Source organism: Phascolarctos cinereus, unplaced genomic scaffold, assembly GCF_003287225.1.
Source record: "Phascolarctos cinereus isolate Bilbo 61053 unplaced genomic scaffold, phaCin_HiC Scaffold_4;HRSCAF=312, whole genome shotgun sequence".
Taxonomy (NCBI): Eukaryota; Metazoa; Chordata; class Mammalia; order Diprotodontia; family Phascolarctidae; genus Phascolarctos; species Phascolarctos cinereus.
Genome location: NW_027555847.1, coordinates 686,438,790 through 686,459,006, shown reverse-complemented (window position 1 = coordinate 686,459,006; position 20,217 = coordinate 686,438,790). Strand labels below are relative to the sequence as shown.

Here is a 20,217-nt window from a genome sequence, read left to right as displayed (position 1 = left end):
GCCCTCAAGAAGCTTCCATTCCAATGGGGAATAAAGCACATAATTAATTAAGTTACATACAAAGTACGGCAGTGAAGTGGCACAGTGGATAGAGTGCCATGCCTAGAGTCCAGAAGATGCATCTTTGCGAGTTCAAATCTAGCCTCAGACATTTAGCCGTTTGACCTTGGGCAAGTCACTTAAGCCTGTTTGCCTCAGTTTCCTCATCTGTAAAATGAACTAGAGAAGCAAATGGGGTCACGAAGAGTCAGACATGACTGAAGGACAAAAAATGTACAGAGTAGATGAGAAATCATCTCAGAGGGGATGGCATTAGTAGCTAGGGAAGAGAGAGAGAGACAGGGAAAGTCCTCCTGTAGAATATAGAATTTGCTCCCAGTTCTTGAAAGGCAGAAGTGAAGAGGAAGAACATCCCAGGCACAGAGGGACAAAAATTTCCTAGCTGTGTGACCCTGGGCAAGTCATTTAACCACTTATCTGCCTGCCTCAGTTTCCTCCTCTGTAATAATACCACCTACTTCCCAGGGTTGTTGTGAGGATCAAATGAGATAAGTTGTAAAGCATTTAGAACAGTGCCTGGCACAGAATAGATGCTATAATAAATACTAGCTATTATTATTATTATTATTCCCCCAGCAGAATGTAAGTCCCTCGAGGGCAGGATCTTTTCTTCCTGTCATGTGTCCCTGGTGCAGGCACATAACAGGTTATTAATAAATGTCTATGGACTTGAACCCTGTCCCTCCTGACTGCGGGTCCAGTATTCTATCCACTGCACCACCCTGCCTGCCACATGGGTAGAAGAAAAAAGTGGATAGAGCAGGCGGGCCAGAGAGCTAGGAGCTGCGGGCAGGGGGCTGGACTCCTCTACAGAGAGCCTGCGATTTTTTTTCTGCCAAGTGAAGGCTTCTCTGATGAATAGGTTGGCTGAGAACTTCCTAGAGACAGCTGGATGAGATAACTCAGATAAGTAACAGGTCTCGGGGCCAGCTGGGAGAAAACCTGAAGATTTAATGTTGTGATTGGACATGGAACCTGGGGCTGGGATACTTGGATCTTGTCTGAGAGACAATTCTGCATTTTTAATTCTTCTCCTCAAATACCAAGAGATAAATTTGAATCCTCTCAACTGGAATTGATTCCCCCTTTAATAACACCTCTAGGTGCCAGAGATTTTGCAAGGCTTAGAAATATTTGCTCTTTCTAGACAGTCTCGCTGAGGGACTAGAAGGAGAGTCTGGGCTCAGAGGGTTGGGAGCAGGGGGCATCTTCCCAGAACAGCAGACAGGAGTCCTGCCTAGTGAATGACATGGGCTGTGAGAAGCAGGGATGGGCAGCGGCCGAGGAAATAGTGAGACCTGATTGACAGGCTCAGCACAGACATTCCATCAGTCACAGAATACTTGGGGCTGATGGAATGGCACCCACCAATGCTTGGTGTATTCTTATAGCTAGTTAGTGCCGCAGATAGATCCCTGAACCTAGTCAGGAAGACTCGAGTTCAAATCCAGCCTCATATACTCACAAGCTGTGTAACCCTAGTCAAGTCTCTTCACCTATATCTGACTCAATTTCCTCATCTGTAAAATGGAGATAATAATATTACCTACCTCCCAGCGTTCTTGCAAGGATAAACAGAGATGATATTTGTGCCATCCTTGGCAAATCTTAAAGTACCACACAAATACTATTTAGTATTCATATACTAAATGCATATTTATAAATATATTTGGCCTCTCTCCTCACAGACCCCCCCCATAAGTATGTACAGAATAATTTTACACACATACACACATATATGCCTATTTGTGTCTAATGTTAGCCATCTCTAGGATGAGGGAGGAGAAAGGGAAGAAAAAAAGAGGAAAAAAAGAAAGTTATATGATAACTTTATTATATATAAAGGAATAGCAAATTGTACATAATAGATTTGCAGTTTCATGTATAATCATCTTTTTTCTTATACTACGTTATGAAATGCTTGTTTTATTCCATAAATTAAAAATTAAATAATTTTTTTAAAAAGTGAAAAACCAGAATCTAAAAAAAAGAGAGAGATTATGACTCTCCCCTCAGCAACCATCCAATCTGGGGATTGGGGGGAGACTTGACCACTGCCTTCAGAACCCCTGTTTTGAGCCCTTTGCTCAGAAAGCCCCCAGTCTCAGTGTAAAGACATGATCTCTATTCTCACAAAACTCCCCAGCATGACTTCTAGGGCTGTTTCCCAAAGAGATTATAAAAACAGGGAAAGGACCCACATGTACAAAAAATATTTATAGCAGCTCTTTCTGTGGTGGCAAAGAATTGGAAATCAAGGGGATGCCCATCAACTGGGGAATAGCAGAACAGGTTGTGGTATATGAATGTAATGGAATACTATTGTGCTATAAGAAATGATGAAGGGGCAGCTAGGTGGCACAGTGGATAGAGCACCGGCCTGAAAGTTAGGAGGACCTGAGTTCAAATGTGACCTCAGACACATAAAACGCACTAGCTGTTTGACTCTGGGCAAGTCACTTAACCCCAATTGCCTCACTAAAAAAAGAAAAAGAAATGATGAGCAGGCCGACTTCAGAAAAACCTTGTATGGACTGATGTTGAGTGAAATAAGTAGAACCAGGAGAACACTGTACGCAGTAACAGCCACGTTGTACGATGACTAACTTTGATACACTTAGCTCTTCTCAGCAATGCAAGGATCTAAGACATCCCCAAAAGTCTGATAATGTGAAATGCTCTCCACATCCAGAGAAAGAACTATGGAGTTTGAATGCAGATCCAAGCATACTATTTGCTATTTTTTTTTCTGTTTTGTTTTGTTTCTTCTTTCTTGTGGTTCCTATTGTTTCTAATTCTTCTTTACAACATCACTAATGTGAAAATATGTTTAATAGGAATGTATATGTAGAGCCTATATCAGATTGCACGCTGTCTTGGGGAGGAAGAAGAGGGTGAAAATTTAAAACTCAAAAGCTTATGGGAATGATTGTTGAAAACTAAAAATAAATTAATTAATTAAAACTCCCCAGCAAAGGGGGGAGGGGGCTGGGCGATGGATAGTCCCTTTCTTTGTTGACCCTCCCTCCACCATCAATCTGAGAGGGGAAGACAAAGTCTCATTCTCAACGGAGGTCTGAGGAGGAGACGTGGTGCCTCTTCCCAGAAGCCTTCCACATGAGGGTGAGACATAGTCCTGCCCTGGAAGACCCCTCCCCCTCAGTCTCAGGAGAGGAGGTGTCACCTCAGATCTCAGGGAACCTAGAGTCTGAGGAAGGAGACATGACCCTGTTCTAAGGGATTGACCAATGGAAGGGAAGGAATATGGCGCCTGTCCTCAGACAGCACCCATAGAAATGCAGAGATGTGTCCTGGCAAGATAGGCCCGTCTCTGCTTTCCCAGCCACTGACTAGGCTTTATCAGAGTTCAACCATTTTTCATGTGTCTCTCCTTATTTAAAACTCCTTCTGCAGCTCACCACCAGGAAGCTAGACCCTTCCCTCTCCTCCTGTGGGCTGGCTAACTGGGGGCTCGCTCCTCTCAGGGAGAGGGGAAGCAGCCAGCTGTCAGAGGCATGGCCAGCTCGGCTCCTCTCCCAGCATCAGCCAGTCGGGAACAGGCATCCCTGTCCTCTCCATCTGCTTGGATTGCACTGTTCCTTGGCTCTTTCCTCTGGGGCTGCCCTTCCTCCCTCTCCATCTGTATAGTCTTCCACCCACCTTAATTGTCTCCGACACTTAACAGTGAGTACTGTTAAATCTGTGCAGCCCTTGTGTGGGCCCAATCCTAGAAATGGAGCCAGGAGGAGAAAAGATGAGCTGACCTAAGATTCTATAGGTATCTCTATGGATAGAGCATGGGGCCTTCAGGAAAACCTGAGTTCAAATCCAGCCTCAGATACTTACTAGCTATGGGACCCTAGGCAAGTCACTTAACCCCTGTTTGCCTCAGTTTCCTCATCTGTGAAATGGGGATAACAGTAGCACCTATATCCTAGGGTTGTTGTGTTACTTTAAAAGTGCTTAGCACAGTGTCTGACACATGATAAGCACTTAATAAGTCCTTGACATTTCTTCTTTCCTCCCTCCTTCTCTTCTTTCTTCCTTCCTCCCTCCCTCCCTTCTTCCCTTCCTGATAAAGGGATTTACCTCACCAAGAGCTCCCCACTGAACCTATAAAAGCTTAGGTTCTAGAAAACAAAAACTAAGCCTCCTCTCCTAAGCCATAAAAAGAGTTGTGATCTGCTTTGACGGAGGTTCACAAACCAAAGAAATAAGGTCTTTGATGGCATCAGCTGACATTAATTAATAATTAATTTATATCTAGCTCAAAACAGATGGGAGACTGAGGCCTGAGAAAGGGGACAAGAATAAATGGTGTGTAGAATCTAAATTGGGTGGATACCTTCCTGGACTGTCTCTTGGGCCCAAGTGCTGGTATCAGCTCAAATCTGTGTTAGATCCGTTGTTAAATTTTCAATGAGAGCATTTACCCCCATGAAAATTGTCAAATGCCACAAATCAGAACTCAATTTATGGTGTTGTTGATTATTTAGGCTTAAGAAAGTGATGGAGAAAATGTCAATAATGCAAATTCAACCTAAAAAGCTTGTTTTTTCCGAAAGCAGATTGTTAAACATTTACCAGCATACCACTGCTTTGGCCCCAGCCCATGGTCCCTTAAGCAGACCCAGCAGTAATAGAGAGCGGGCTGCTGGCAGGAGGTAGTCCTCAGGCTGTCTCTCCCCAGAGATTGTCTGCACTGGGTCCTCCCCTCCTGTAAATGTTCCAGGATCAAATCCATTGGGGAGCGTGATTGATTACAGCTGGCTTTTAAAGACCCTAAAGAGGGGAAGGTAGAAACACAAGCCTGGCTCCAGCTTTCGTATCACTTATTCTCTCTACTTTGCTCCTCAGTTAAGTGGAAAAGGAGAGGGAAAGAAAGCAATTCAATTCAACAAGCATTTCCTGGGCACCTACTCTGTGTGGAGAGAGGGGAGACATAAATGAAAAAGACTGGTCTTCCTATCCAGGAGCTCAGAAGTCTTCTGTGGCAGGGGCCGAAAGTAAGAGCAGAAGGGGCCAACTTCCAGGCCTTCACTCCCTCAGAGGGGACGAAGGTCAATTAACTTTGAACGTAAAAGGGAAGGAGGGAGAGAGGGGACAATCAGAGAGCTAGGTGGGAGGGTCTGACCCTTGGCTAAGGCCTGAGAGGCTGATTTCTACCGTTCTACTGCCTGAACTCTAGGGAAATCAAAATGGCGTTTCTTTCACTTGGGTCCAAAAAGATCAACTTCATAAGTATAAGATGGAAGAGATACAGCAGAAAAAAATCTGGGGGTTTTAGTGGACTACAAGCTCAATAGGAATCAATAGTGTGATATGGCAACCTGCAATCATGTAACCCTAGGCCACCATTGCAGGCTGAGCCTGACTCAGTTCAGGTTTGATAATGAAACAAAATGAGACACTGGTAGGTGATTCAGCAGTTAACAGAAAGAGATTTACTTAGCTATAACCAGAGAATGGGCAGCTAGTGGGAGAATGGGCCTAGAGTCAGGAAGACTCATCTTCCTGAGTTCAAATCTATAAAGAAACTGGAGAAGGAAATATTGAGCCACTCTCATATCTTTGCCAGGAAAACCCCAAACAGCGTCACAAAGAGTTGGACATGATTAACAACAAATAATGTCTGAATAACAACAAAATCTTCACCCCATGAGAAGTCTCTGAGGGATCGCTCCCCTTCCTTTGTGGGGACCAGTTAGATACTTTCACCTCTCCCCTGTTACCAGAAAGCAAGCTCCCTCCCAGCAATACCACCCTTGGTGCTTCAACCCTCCCCAGGGAGGAGTTACACCATGAAGACCAGGTATGTACTGGCAGCAGTGTGAAGGGGCTAACACCAATGCCCATTCTTCTGCCACTGGGAGCCATTCTGAATGGTACTTCTACCCTAGTGTCAGGACAGGACAAGAGCCACTCCTGGGGCCTGAGCTCTCCTGCGCTATCCTGGATCAGAGCATTCCAGTAGGTCTGTGCACCACTACACTGCCTCTGCCGGGGTCCGACTGCCCCATGAGTGCAGGTCCTGACGCTGCCCGCTTTGGCAAAAGTGCTCAGCAGGCGTCTAAGGGTGCTGCTGCTGGGGCCTGACTCTGCCCTCCTGTGATGGGTCAAAGACAGAAAGCCTCACAAAAAGTCACAGAGCCAAGACTTCTGGAGACCAGGACACGGGCTCTATTCTCTCTGTGCAAGGAGTAGCAATTTCTGTGAGGGTGAGGAGATGCTCCTGAGGCCCAGTTCTGTGTCCTTTCCCTGGGAGAGATGGGAGGGGGAGAGACAGGCAGATTGGAAGGGAGGGAGGGAGAGACAGAGACAGAAAGAAGGAAAGAAACATGGACAGACAGTGAGGAGGGAGAGATGAGAGAGACAGAGAGACAGAGACAGAGAGAGAGACAAAAAGAGACAGAGACAGACAGAGAGACAGAGGAGAGAAAGCCAGAAACAGACAGACAGGGAGAGGAAATCACCAAAGAGAGAGAGACAGAGCAGCAAGATAGACAGCAACAGAGACAGGGGGTGAGAGAAACAGAGAGTAGAGACAGAAAAATGGGAGAGAGAGAGAGAGAGAGACAGAGACAGAGAGAAACAGAGAGAGAGACAAAGAGAGAGGAAACTTTCTAGACTTTTAAATGCAGCACCTCTGCCTGTCCTCAGCTAATGAAATGAGGTGCCACTGGCACGTTTGTCTAAATCCCCACATCCAGACACGTTCCTAGGCTCCTGGGGAGGATTGAGCATCGCCCTTCCAATCTCCTCAATGACTTGCACAAAACAATCACAACAACAGCAACAACCCAACAAATCCATGTGGCCAAATTGTGGTTGTTCTCTCAAACTCCAAATGAAAAGATAAGCCCCACTCCGAGAGTTCCTCCAGCACATCTGCTGGACAATCCTAAAATGCCAGAGATTTGCCTTGGGTTTTCATTCTCTCTCTATCAGGTCCCCCCCCCCCCCCCCACCAATGGCTGGCGATGTCCAGAAACAATTATAGGCTGAAGGACCGACGGGCCAGCTGCACAGTCATTTCGAAAAAGTCGTCCAAAACTAAACAGTTTACACAATTAAGAATCCCTTAAAGCTGGCAAGACCCTTTCAGGAGGCTTCCTCCGAGGCAATTGATGGCATTCATTTGATGCAATTCAAAGGCATCATCAGCAAGGGCTGAGTACCAACTAGTTCTTCTAAATTTGTCCTTTTCTAATAAGGGGGGACATCTCTTTCTTGATCCTAAAAAAATTCAATCCCTCCTGAGTGCTTTGAAGGTAAACTGAGTTGTGAAGACGTTTCCCCAATAGAACTTGAGGGAGGTTTTAATTACCTGCCTGGAAGGCTCAGCAAAGCTGGAAGACTTCAAGCAGTTTACTACATTTATCTTTAGGGTCCATGCCTCAAGAACACAGATCGTGCTCACGTCTGTCTCTCCTTGCTGAATGGCCACCTGCAGTTTACTCTCTAATCACCAGGAGTGGGTAATGCCTCAGAGTAAGAAGTTACAGTCTCTGGAGGCACCGTCTTAAAAGTTTTCATTGGCATGAAAACCAATCTGGGCTCACCTTGCTCTACACTGCCTCTCCCCCACTTTCAACTAGCTCATTGTGCCAACTCCTCTAGTGGGTCTGTTCTGGCTCTGCCCCTCGTAATTTTGATGCAGTTCAAAACTGGAACAAAACAAGACGTTGGTCAGAGATTTACCGAGCCATAGCCGGAAAAGGATATTCAACAAGGATAGGTATTGAGGTCATCTCAAGGTGACTCGGTGGATAGAGTACTGGGCCTGGAGAAGACCTGAGTTCAAATCTGGCCTCAGACCAGACACTTGACACTTATTAGCTGTGTGACCCCGGGCAAGTCACTTAACTGATGTCTGCCTCAGGTTCCTCATCTGTAAAATGATCTGGAAGAAAAAATGGCAAACCACTCCGGTATCTTTGCCAAGAAAACTCTAAATGGGGTCACAAGTTGGATAAAACTGAACAACAACTTGATTCGGCTGAATGAACTTCCCATATCTGAGTTGCCCATCATAAACCACCAATGAGGCATCCATTAGTGCCGTTAGACTGCTGAATGTTTCATACTTAAACTGCCCACAAGTGATGGCATCCGCCTAAATCTTTAGTCCTCTGGGCCAACCAAGAATTGAGAATGGTCTCCATAACTTTTAAGGAAAATTTAGCGTAACGTGCATGAAAGTGTTAGGATACTATACTACTCCTGCCATGGCTACATTAAGGAACATAATGAGTTGAAATCTGGCCTTAGACACTTGACACTTACAAGCCATGTGACCCCGGCAAGTCACTTAACCTCGATTGCCTCACCAAAAAAAGAAGAAAAAAGAGGCATGACATCCAGGAATAGGAAGGGGATGGTTGCATTCCCTTTTGCCCTATTCAGACTGTCTAGGGTACTCTGTTCAGTTCTAAGTGAAATATTTAGCAAAAAAAATTTTTTTTGATTGACCCAGAACAGGATGATAAAGGGCTGAAGTAACAAGGCACCTGAAGGAGAGACAGGAGGGCATGTACCAGGCAAATCCTACCACCTGAACACCACCTTGACCACCACCTCCCCTTAGATACAAATAGAATAGCCCAGAACCCTGAACCCCAAAGCCTCATCAATGTCAACTCTTCCCAGAACATTATCCCTGCTTCCAGCCCAGTCCCTAAAGCCATCCTCCAGGGAAATAGCCCTTGTAGAGATAAGACTCATCGACTCCCTCTGCAGCCCCCACCTCCCCTGCAGATTCAGGAGAGACAGTCTTCACCACTATCAAAGTCTTCCACATTGTCAAACAGTTCCATGTTATTAATGGATATGGTTTTATCAGTAGAGATGACAGTAAAGAAGATGCAATACCATTTCCTTTGCCTTTGGCGCCTTAGGGACCACAGGGCCTTTTCACTTGCCCCATAGCTGAATTTTCCTAAGTGTATGTTTTCCCCAATTAAAATGGGAGGTCCTTGAACCTGCGCTCTCTATTGGATCCCCAACACTTTGCACAAAGTTATCTGTTAATGGATGCTTTTCCATTCATTCATCCATTCATTCAAAATCAAGCCCTATGAGATTCAGTGGAAGGAACTGAGTTAACTGAGAGAAGAAAGGACATGGGGAGGACAAAAGAACTGTCTTTAAGTATTTGAAAGGTTGTCCAGTGGAAGAAGGATCAACTTTGTTTTGATTAGCTCCAGAGGGCAGGACTAGAATAATAGTGAGAAGAAACAGAGAGGCAGATTTAGGCTTGACATGGGGGGGGGGGGGGACTGCCTTACACCAGGAACTGTCCCAAAGTGGAATAAGCTGCCTCATGGGACACCCCTCAGTGGAGCTCTACAAAGGTTGGATGACCACTCATTAGGCTAAATGACTCCCAGGGCTCCTTCTCACTCAGAAAGTCTATGATTCTCTAAAACCAGGACAAGAAAATAGGGCGGCATTTATGCAGGTTTGCAAAATGCTGTGCATATATTATCTCATTTGAGATAATGAGATAATCTCACGCTGTGGGTAGAGGAATCCAGGATCTGCTTTACAGAGCTGTGGGGAAGAACACCTGCCTTCGGCCCTCTTGCATTTCCAGCTCTCCCACAGCCTGAATGCTGGTGGTCATGAAACTCTCTCTCTCTCTCTCTCTCTCTCTCTCTCTCTCTCTCTCTCTCTCTCTCTCTCTCTCTCTCTCTCTCTCTCTCTCTCTCTCTCTGTCTCACACACACACACACACACACACAAGCTGCATGTGAATCTTGGCTCTGTTACTTACTACCTGTGGGTCCTCTGGACAGTCACCTAACCTTTCTGTGACTCAGTTTCCTCATCTGTAAAATGAAAGGGTTGGACAAGATGGTCCTGGAGGTCCCTTCCAGCTCTACAGTCTTGATCCTTTGACCGACTTAATTTCTTGGAAGATGGGTGGGAACACAGAATTCCAGTCAAGTGATAGAGAAAAGAGTAATGACCTCAGTCTCCTCTGTAAACTAAGGATCCAATATGCCTGGAAAAGGCATGTCACAGAGTAAGAACAAATGATAACAGATGGACAACATTAATTCTACAAAGGTGATGTTAAAAGACACTGTGCCACCCAACCCCAATGTCTTCACCCAAAGTTACTTTGTATTTACCTTATAATACATGTGACAGTGGAGAAGCTAGGTGGCAGCTAGGTGGCTAGAGCTCTGAGCCTGGATTCAGGAGGACCTGAGTTTAAATTCAGCCTCAGACGATCACTAGCTGTGTGACCCTGGCCAAGTCACTTCGACTGTCTCCAAAGGAGGGGAGGGGAGCAGCACAGCATAGGGGTAAGTCAGACCAGGGTTCAAGTCTTGCCTGTGACATATATTGATTGATTGTGTGACCTTAGGAAAGGCAAGACTAAGATGTGTAGCTGCTTATCTGCTTTGAGAAAGTAATTCCCCTCACTGGGAGTGCTTCATAGGAATGAAATCACAGGTCAATACAAATGAAAGGGGGAAGGGAGTAAATAGAAATTTGGCTAGTTCAAATCAGGAATGTTGAGCCAGACTGGGAGTGGGGATAGGTTAAGGAGTTCGGGTTTGGGGTCCTTAGAGGACACATATGTACCCTTGGGTGGTCGTTCCTTCCCTGGCACTAACCTGAGTACCAGCCCCCTTACTGGGAGGGGGCGGGGAGGCAGGGAGACAAGTCTGCACAAATCTCTGTCAGAGCTCCAGGCACTTAAGAGTCTGATCCCACAGTCCTTCCCAATCAGTTGTTTCATTGTTCCAGGGATGACTTCTCTCTCTCAACCAGACTGTGAGCTCCCCGCCGTGGAAACAGCCCCACTGCCAGTCAGGAGATCTAGCTTTCCGAGGACTCTCTGGTGCCTTCGGACACGTTCCTACTGCTTTCTGGGCTTCAGTTTCCTTCTCCTCTTCCTTAGAAAGAAGAGGATGGACCAGATGGCCTCTACGGGCCCTGCCAGCTCGGATCTGACGTTTTGAGAGATGTAGTTGATCCGTAAACTGGATAGACACAGCAGGAGGGTCTCAGCCCGTTCAGGCCAAGGACTGGTTCGAAGAATAGCTTGACAGCCCTCAGACTAAATTCCTGTATGATCTCAGCCAGCTCACTTCCTCTAGACTTCAGTTTCTTCTTCCGTAAAATGAGGGAGAGGGAACTAAATAATGTGGAAGGTTCCTTTCTTATTCTCAAACCAGGATCCGAGGAATTTCGAACTCCTCCCTGCCGCTCTCTTCCCTCCCTCTTTCCCCAAGGCCCAGGAAACCCTACAGGGGAGGCAAGTGGGCCCTTTGGCATCAGCCTAGGTGAGTGTCGGGGGCGGCAGGAAAGAGGAGCAAGAGGGCGAGGGACTAGGACAAGTGTTGTGCAATATCTTGGATCCCTAGGAGCTTGTCCGGGTAGGCTGTGACCACATGAGGCAAGGATGGGGAGCAGGAGAGCTGTGCCCAGTGGCCCAGGTGACCCAGGGTAGGGGTGAGAAGGGAAGCAGGAGAGGTACTACACCCTCTCCCGATCCTCCCTGTCGGTGGGCAGCGCAGGTGTCTCGGAGCCAACGCTCAGGCAAGAGGGGACCCTCGGCACTTCCGCAGCCCCCAGATGAACCCCACTCCTCAGCTACAGGCTGAGTCAGCACCCTCAGTCCAATCCCTACCCCTTTGCGCGGGCACTGCGGTACCTTCAGCTCGGACGGAGCGGCGAACCGAGGGGTCACTCTCTTGGACCCCAGAGCTTCGGACAGCTCAGACACATATGTGTCCTAGCGCCGGAATGGTGCGAGATTCGGGTGGGGCGAGCTCCCCGAGCAGCCAGCCGAGTCTAACTACCAGGTGGCGCGATTATCCGATTCACTGGGGGAATCCACACTGCCACCGGCTTAAACTCGCTTCTTGGGACTGGCGCAATTGTATGGGCTGTCCGGGCAGCTCCGCCGCGGCCATGTAGACCCGGCTGCCCTGATTCTTCAGACCTGGTAGAGCCCTCTGCCTGCAGCCGGCGGCATTTCCCCAAAAGCCGGCGCTGGCCCTTTAAGGCTTCGAGGTGGGGCGGTTGAGATCTCACCCCCTTCTCCTTCATGCCCCGCCCACCAGGCTGGGCTCATTAGCATGGCCCCGCCCCTGTCAACTGCTAGGCTCTGGCGGCTCCGGCGCTGCCAGTGTCCAGGGCTGGAGGGACGCGCGGCGGGCGGCTCGGAGGTGGAGGTACTGGTTCCGTTTCTCCTGCCCAAGGGAAGGGAGCGGCGGAGCCCAAAGCGAGGGCCTTCTGCACAAACAGTCCGAGAGGCAGGAGTGGGCTTGGGGCTGAGCTGAGAGCTGGAGCCGGAGCTGGAGAAGGAGCCAGTTGCGCCCCGGGCGCACTCAGAGCGAAGAGCTGACCGCGCAAAGGGACTGAGTCTGAGCAGAGCAGCCAGCGCCCGGGGAGGCTGGCGGGGCGGGCGCGGGGCTGCCGGGGATGTGAGTCCGCAAAGCCCCCGGAGCCGGGATTGGAGCCAGCGCGCCCCTGGGGCGATGTGAGTCCCGCGGCCGGGAGCCGGAGCCTGAGCCCGAGCCGCAGCGGGCGCTACGCGATGGTGCGGGGCGCTCCCCGGGGGTTGGGGCCGCCGCTACTGCTGCTCGTGCTGTGGCTGCAGGGCCGGGGGGGCAGCGCGGCGCCCGCGCCCCGGACCGAGGAGCTGAGCCTGGGAGTGGTGAGTGCGGGACCGCGGGGGAAAGGGAGGATGGGCGGAAGGAGGGAAGGGGCGCTCGGCCAGCCTCGACAGTCATTCCCCCGACCCCCGGGCTCTGATCCCTGGCTCTCCGAGCCCGGAGGGCAAAGCGCAGAGGAGGCAGCAGGCCAGAACCCCCCCCCCATTGGCCCCGGGTGCCCGCGAAAGCACGCGGGGAAAAGTTTATCTGGAGCCCAGGAAGAAGACGGGGAGCGGGAAGAGGGGAGGAGGGTCAGTTGCCCCCAGAGGGGCGGCTGAAAATCCTGTCCGATAGACAGGAGGGAAAAGGGAGCGTTAGATGTATGTGGGAGGAGGGAGCTTCACAGCACAAGTGGCCAGGGCGAAGACCCTTAGACCCCTCCCCTCCTTGGGACCTTGGCAGCTGCGGGTCTACCGTGGCCTCAGTGACAAGAGGGCACCCCTACTCATCTCCAGCGTCGGAGGCTTAAAAGCCCCAATCTTTCTGGCCCGGGGCCTCCTTGAAGATGGGTCGGTGTGGTTGTGTCGACGGGCGGGAAGCAAAAGGCAAGCAGGTGCCCAGCCTGCTGGAGTGTCTGGGGCTTCGCGGAGGTGGCCTCCCAGACGTGTTGCACCCAGGAAAATTTGTCTTCGGATCTGGACCTGTCACATGAGACATTCCTAAGTCTGGTTCTTCCCCCTTCTCTGGAGCATCCTTCTTCCCTACCAGTTCCCAGCGCAGCTTCTTCTTTTCCCATGCTGGTCCTAGAGGATTTCTCAGAAGCTGGGAGCCCTGGGTAACTCTGGCTTGGATTATGTTTTGCTTTTTTCCTGGAAGGATTTCTGCCAGCTGAGCAGAAGACGTGAAGCTTCCTCGGGAATCTGATGGTGTGGAGGGTGCCCCGTAAAAGCTCCCTAAGCCTGCCCAGTGCCTAGAGCCTTAAGAAACCTGTTTCCAAGCTCAGGCCCCTCTGATGGTTTCCTCTCTGCCTCCAGCACCCACAGATTTTTTATTCTCAACGGCAGGGAGTAGAGAGATGTACCCAATTTAGACATGTAGAAACTGAGTCACGGAGCTATAGTGCAGTCATACAAGGGATCCAGATCTAGGAAGAGCGATCAGGTCCAAGTCTTTCCCTGGAAGCCTTCCATATCAGCTAATCAGCCCTCTTGCCATTCTTAGTTCCATCTTTCTAAGTGAAGGCGAGTTTTCAGTGCAGACTATTTTTTCCCCCCTTTTCCTACCCGGTAAGTGATGCTGCTGTTGCTGCTGCTGTTGCTGCTGCTGTCGCCCTGGAAACTAACCCGAGTCAAAGGACAAGAGAAAAGTCAAATTCTGCAGTTTACAATGTATGGTCCCCAGAGCAAAACCTGGATTGGCTTATTTTCTTCCGAGGTGTTTGGGTGTGAAACTTCAGCCCCCCCCAATGTCCTATCTCCCTCCCCTCCGAGCTCGAGCACACATACACACACACACACACACACACACACACACACACACACACACACACGGGGCAGAAGCACCAGGATCTGTCTCCTTTCAGAGTGGCATGGGGCAGGGGAGGGCTTCCTGGTGGTGGTGTTGAATGACTTGAATGTTTTTTACCCACCTGCTGAATCTATCTGGACAGCCCCCTCCCCTGAACATGCCAACCTTCCGTCTTCTCTGAAAGCGTTCTTCCCACCCACCCACTCTTTGAAATCCTCCTTTCATTTTTACACTAACAGGATCTGTGCAGAGTCTAAGTGGGCATCCTTGCCCTGCTGCCTCATCTGGGGCCTGTGTTAGCGATCCAAGATGGGGAAAGGGAGTCCAGGAAAAAGGAGACCTCCCCCCCCCGCCCCCAAGGCCTGGGTATTCACAAGGTCAGGGAGATGGGGGTTGGTGCAGTTTGGATAAGCCCAGGGAAAGGGGGTGGGCCAGTTCATTTGGGGGTGGCCCTTTGGGGGAGATGCTAGAGTCACTTTTAGCAGACTGATGGGGAGGGGCTAAAGCTGCTTGAGCTGAGAGTTGGAGGCAATTCATTTATTTAAAGGGGATAGTTGGGGGAAGCAGCAGAGATGCCTGGGCAGTTTCTGGTAGTGGTAAGGGATGGGTGGGGGCAATCCAGCTGTGGTACCCCCAAATCTGTGCAGGCAAGAAGCTGTATTATCTCCTGTGAATCCCTGGTCCATGTGTTGGCAACCCTGTAGGCGTCCTCTTTGAGCTGTGCTGCATCCTGCTAGGGATGGGAGGCGAGTTCTGAAGCCCTTCTGCTCGCCAATTGCCCTGGCAAAGGTCCTCTGTTCTTCCAGTGTGACCCCCTCACCCCACTTTCTCATTCTCAGCTCACAGAACCCAGATCTCTTTCTTTTTGGGTGTTCGTGCCTGCTTCGTCCCACCCCCACTATGGCAGGAAAGTGTCAGTCCCCTCCCACATCCGCTGCCTGGAGACCACATTTGCATTCCTTAATGGAGGTTCCTGTGGGGTCTCCCGCGTGCTTGGCCGGATGTGTTCCGGTTCCTGGAGCTGCCTTTGTTTCGGGTCTGGGGGCACAATTCCGGGGGCTTCCCTGAGTGCCCAGTTCCTCTGGGCTGATGAGGGGAGGAGTGACCCAGCCATACAGGTCAGCCAAGGCTCTGTCCAGCAGGAGTCAGGCAGAGCTGTAAGCCAGCCGTGAGCATACCCCCTTCCCAGGGGCATTCTCTCTTCCACCTGCCAGGACCAAGCTGTGCGTGCTGGTCTGTCCCTCACTGTTCCATCCCCCATCCCCAGTTTTCCTAGGACACTGAGCATATGTTCATGTATGCATGTGTGTATGTATATGTTTGTGCCAGGTTACTATGAGAATAGTGTTTCTGGGGTCCAAAGACAAAGACATTAAACCCACCCCCATACAAGGTTTGGAACAGATACGGGAAAGGGAGACAAATGAGTGGAGCCAGATTCTTCCCACTGATCCTGTCCAGGCAGCCCATGGTAACCTGGAAGTCTAGGATCTGAATCCCTATTTTCCCTTAGACTCTCTTCCTAGCATCTTGTGGACATGTTCACCCCAGCTGCTACCCAGGCTAGAGTCATTTCTTCTCTCTACCCTCCTCTCCTCTCCTCCTCACACAGAACCCAATCCCTGCTGTTCTTTAGGGCTTAGGTCCAAGGGAAGACCAGAGCCCTGGAGTGGGAGTGGGTGGGAGGAAGGGCCCCCTCTCATCCCCTTCTAGCCCTCATTTATGGAGTCCTTTGCACTTCTTCAAGGAGCACCACTGCTATCCTGAGCTCAACAGCTCTCTGCACATCTAGTCATTGGCGTCATTCTCAGGGTATTTCCTCAGTTGGAGTAAAACCTCTCTTGATATGTGACAATTTCCTTTAAACCTCAGGCAGCATCTCAAGTCCATATGCTTCCTTCCACCTCCTCCCCCATCCCTTCTGCAGTCTCTCCAGACCATCCACTCCCTCATATCTCCTCTCTCTTCTCCATTCTAACTATGAATCACCCTCTCTCCCCTCCTGTAGACTGCCAAAGAATGAACATAATTGGAGAGCGAGTGAGAAAACTTGAGGGCTAGATTTGGTTCAAATTCCAGGTCATCTTCCTAATACTTCTGTGACCTCAGACAAATGACCTAACCTCTCTGGGCCTTAGTTTCCTCATTTGTAAAATCAGAGAATTGGACAAATGACCTCTGCAGTTCCTCCTAGCTCCACCTCTATGAGGCTGTTTACTTCAGTTTTTTACATCAGCTTTGTGTTATTCTCCTTCATGATGTTTTCATTTCAATAGGAGATTCTGGGGGGGGGAAGCCTCAAAGATGCAAAGGATTGCATCTCTAATGGTACAAATTCATCCCCATACAAGGTTTGGAACAGATATGCAAAAGGGAGGCAAATGAGTGGAGCCAGATTCTTCCCACTGATCCTGTCCAGGCAGCCCATGGTAACCTGGAAGTCTAGGATCTGAATCCCTATTTTCCTTTAGACTCTCTGGGAGGGACAAAGGAGGGGAAGCTATTGGTAAGTAATATTGAAAGCTCTCTGTTCCTCAGTTCCTTCATCTGTAAAATGGGACCAATAATATTGTACTAATAAAGTTGTTATAAAGTACCTTGCAAACCTTAAATACCTTTAGAGATGGGGGTTGTCGCTTTTATTAATATTACCTGCCCCTAGTGAGACGCCCCATCAAAGGTATTGAGAACCCCAGCTCACAGAACACAGGCAGCCACTCCCAAAGGGAGGCAGTTCAACAGTGAATGGATAGGACAGCGGCTTCTGAGAGCTATGATCCTTAGAATTTTAACATTTATTAGGTACCTACTAGGTACAGAATATAGTCCTGGGAATGATACAAATGTTAACTAAAGCACCAATCTCTTCCCTCATGGGGCTCCTAGTCTAGTAGATGGATTCCTTCTCCTCAGCCACACTGGCATTTAAAATTAAGGTTTCCTATGACCTTGAAGATCTTACTTCGGAGTGTAAGATTACAAACCTCTTCTGTAAGAAGATCCTGGGCTTTCTTAATCCAAGGATCCCCGAGAGGAGATGTGGATAGATATTAGGGGATCCATGAACTTGAGAAAATAATTCTGTCTTTATTTCACTATAATTGGCATCCTTTATAATCCTCTATATTTTATTTCATGCACTTAAAAACCTTATTCCAAAAAGGAGCCTATAGGTTTCATCAGACTGCCAAAGGGGAGGCCATGACAAAAATGGTTAAGAACCCCTGCTCTAGGATACCTCTATTTTACAGAGGAGGAGACAGGAACCCAAGAGGTGAAGGAAGGTAGTTGTTCATGGTCAGCCAGGATTCAAACCCAGGTATCCCAGCTCCAAAGGCAATGGTCTTCCCCCCCCTTCCCCGTTCCCCATGCTGCTGCCCTGTCCTTGGTACCCTGTCCTGCTTGCAATCCCCTCCCTGGACCCAACAGCATTCTTCAATTAAGGGAATTTTTCAGCCCAACATCCCATGGAGTCACCACAGATGAAAGCATGTGCCTCGTTGGAAGAATTAGGTGGGGAGGGTGGCCAGCAGGCTGCCTTTAATCAGTGGCAGGCTTTAACTAACGCTCAGTTCCCCACATGAAAGAGATTTCAGATACAAAGTCACAAATGGGACATTTGCTGATTTTTTTTCTTCTTAAATACATTTGCAGTTACCAATCTCCAGTGCAAGTATCTATGTGCCTTTGGGCTCCATCTCCTACCAGGCAACCTCTCCTTGCTTGGTCTTGAGCTCTTTAAAGCTGAGGCAGTTGGATGAAGTCTCTCTTTGTCACTGACCCTTTCCCATAATTACTGTTCCCACATCACAATGGACCATACACCCAGGGACCTGCAACTGTGCCATGATGTCAGGGCCCTTGGGGTGTTCTCCACCTCCACCAAAAAAATAATAATAATAATCTTCACTATTAGCCTGCAAATTTTTTCCCCAAAGTCCTTTGTTCCTTGCCAATCTCTTAAAATGGAATCACCTGAGAGAAGGACAACACTTGATATTTCTATGGTAATCCGCTGCATACTTGGTTTCATTTGATACCTCCAACAACCTTGGAATGTAGGTGAGAATCTGATGACAAAATCCTCTGAGCCTGGGGCTGGAAGGGACCTCAGAGGTCATCTGGTCCAACTCCCCCCTTTTACAGATGAGGAAACTGAGGCCCAGAGAGGTTAAGTGATTTGGCCAAAGTCATACAAGTAGTGAGCTTCAGAGGTGGGATTGGAAGTCAGGTCCTCTAAATGCAGAACCAGCTTGATTTCCACTGTACCACAAATTACAGGCAGTATTGTCATTCCCCATCTTACAAGTGAGGAAACAGGTTAAGTGACTCGCTTGTCACACTTCTACTAAATGTCAGAGGGGGAATTTGAACTCTGGTCTTCATTACTCAAGATCAGGAGTTTGTGCCCACGTGTGCCCAAAGATCAAATGAGATAATATTTGTAAAGAGCTTAGCATCGTTCCTGGAACTTAGGAGGCATACATGAATGCTTGTTTCCATTCCCATCCCTAGAAGCCTGTGGATAGATTTCGATGGGGTCCATGATAATGGATGAAGGAAAAATGCATCTTTATTTTCACTAACTGTTCTTTACTTTGCAATGTCAGGTATCTTATTTTATGTATTTAAAAACATGATTCTGAAACTGGGTCCCTAGTTTTCACTGGACTGCCAAAGGGGTCCAGAACATAAAAAAGCTTAAGAACCCCTGCTCTGGGTCCACATTCTATCCACTATTGCACACATCAAAGCTACTGCTCAGTCACACCTTAGTGTGAATTAGTTGGTCAGTTCCCTTTGGGAGCTACTGAGAGTCAGGTGCAGGGAAGGGAGGTCTTCATGGGGTGTAAGAGAGAGGAGTTCATTTTAGAGTCAAACCAGGTTCTAATCTCCTTGGAATTGAAGGATTTCTGTAAGGGCATCTTATCCAGTCCCCAGCATTTGTAAAGTCACCTATACAACAGATAGTGGGATACAGAGCCCCGGGAGATCCTGGCAAGAGATACCCACTAAGCATGAGGGGGTTGGGGTGTAGGGGCAGAGGCCTAGTAGAGTTTGGATGTCAATAATCAGGTCAGAAGCACCTTGGTGTGGAAGGTGGGAATTCTCCTGGCCTGTCTTACCAGAGGTGGGGGGAAGGACAGGACAGGACCTAGCCAGGGCAGGTGAATCCTGAGCCTCAGTGAGGACTCAAGTTCCATCAGTGAGTCAAGGGCGACCTCTGGTGGTTGTTATGAGGACAGCAGATGCACCTGCCATTCCTTCCTGAGAGTCCCTAGCCAGGAAGCCTGCCGCCCAAGGAGAAGAGAGACTCCTTTCTCTTGTCCTTCCCCCAGTCACCACCCAAGGCAGGTGTAGAGTTAAGGTCCAGTCTTAGGAAAATGGTGGAGAAAGAGTTTTTTTGAAGTTCTAGTTTCTGTCTTAGCTTCAGGTTGTGGAGAAATTGGCAAAGGAAGTGGGGGGTGGAGGTGAGGTGTAGAGAGGACAGAGAGGGGATTAATTCATTGGGAAAGCCTGCCCTAATTAAGGCAAGTAGCCAATAAGGTCGCAAGTCTGAATTGGGTGGGGAAGGTTTGCACGCTGACTGGCTAAAGGGTCAGAGACTATATCTTGTGGGAAGCCTGGGGATGAGGAAGATGATTTGGGGAGCCCCCTTCCTTCAGGGGAACTCTGTGAGTGGGTTATGTTGGTGGGGAGAGGGCAAGGAATTGGTCTGTCCTGATAATATCTGATCAATGTATAGCTCTCCTCCCCTCCTTACAAACAGCCCTGGTGGGCAGGCAGGATGACAATTTATTCTCCCCATTTTACAAGTAGGCAAGCTGAGGTTTAGTTAAGTGGAAACTCCAGTGTGCCATGCCACCATGAAGAAAAAGCTTCTCTGAAAGGGTTCTAAGAGTGCCCCAAGCCCCTCTGCCTTGATCGTTGATACAGACAGTAGCTCCAGGAGTGTTGGCCTGGCGTGTCCCTCTCCCCCAGCAAAGGTGGTACCCACGCCAAGATTCCTACC

The 20,217-nt window shown here is 48.8% G+C and overlaps 1 protein-coding gene across 1 annotated transcript in view; it reads left to right on the top strand.

Moving 5' to 3' along the window:
- The first annotated feature begins 11,097 nt into the window (after positions 1 to 11,097).
- Positions 11,098 to 20,217, top strand: part of MMP17 (matrix metallopeptidase 17) — a 62,176-nt gene continuing 53,056 nt past the window's right edge. Inside the window, exon 1 of the mRNA XM_021004328.2 lies at positions 11,098 to 12,739. Within this exon, the coding sequence (XP_020859987.1) occupies positions 12,620 to 12,739 (120 nt within the window). The 5' untranslated portion in view covers positions 11,098 to 12,619. The remainder of the gene's footprint in view (positions 12,740 to 20,217) is intronic.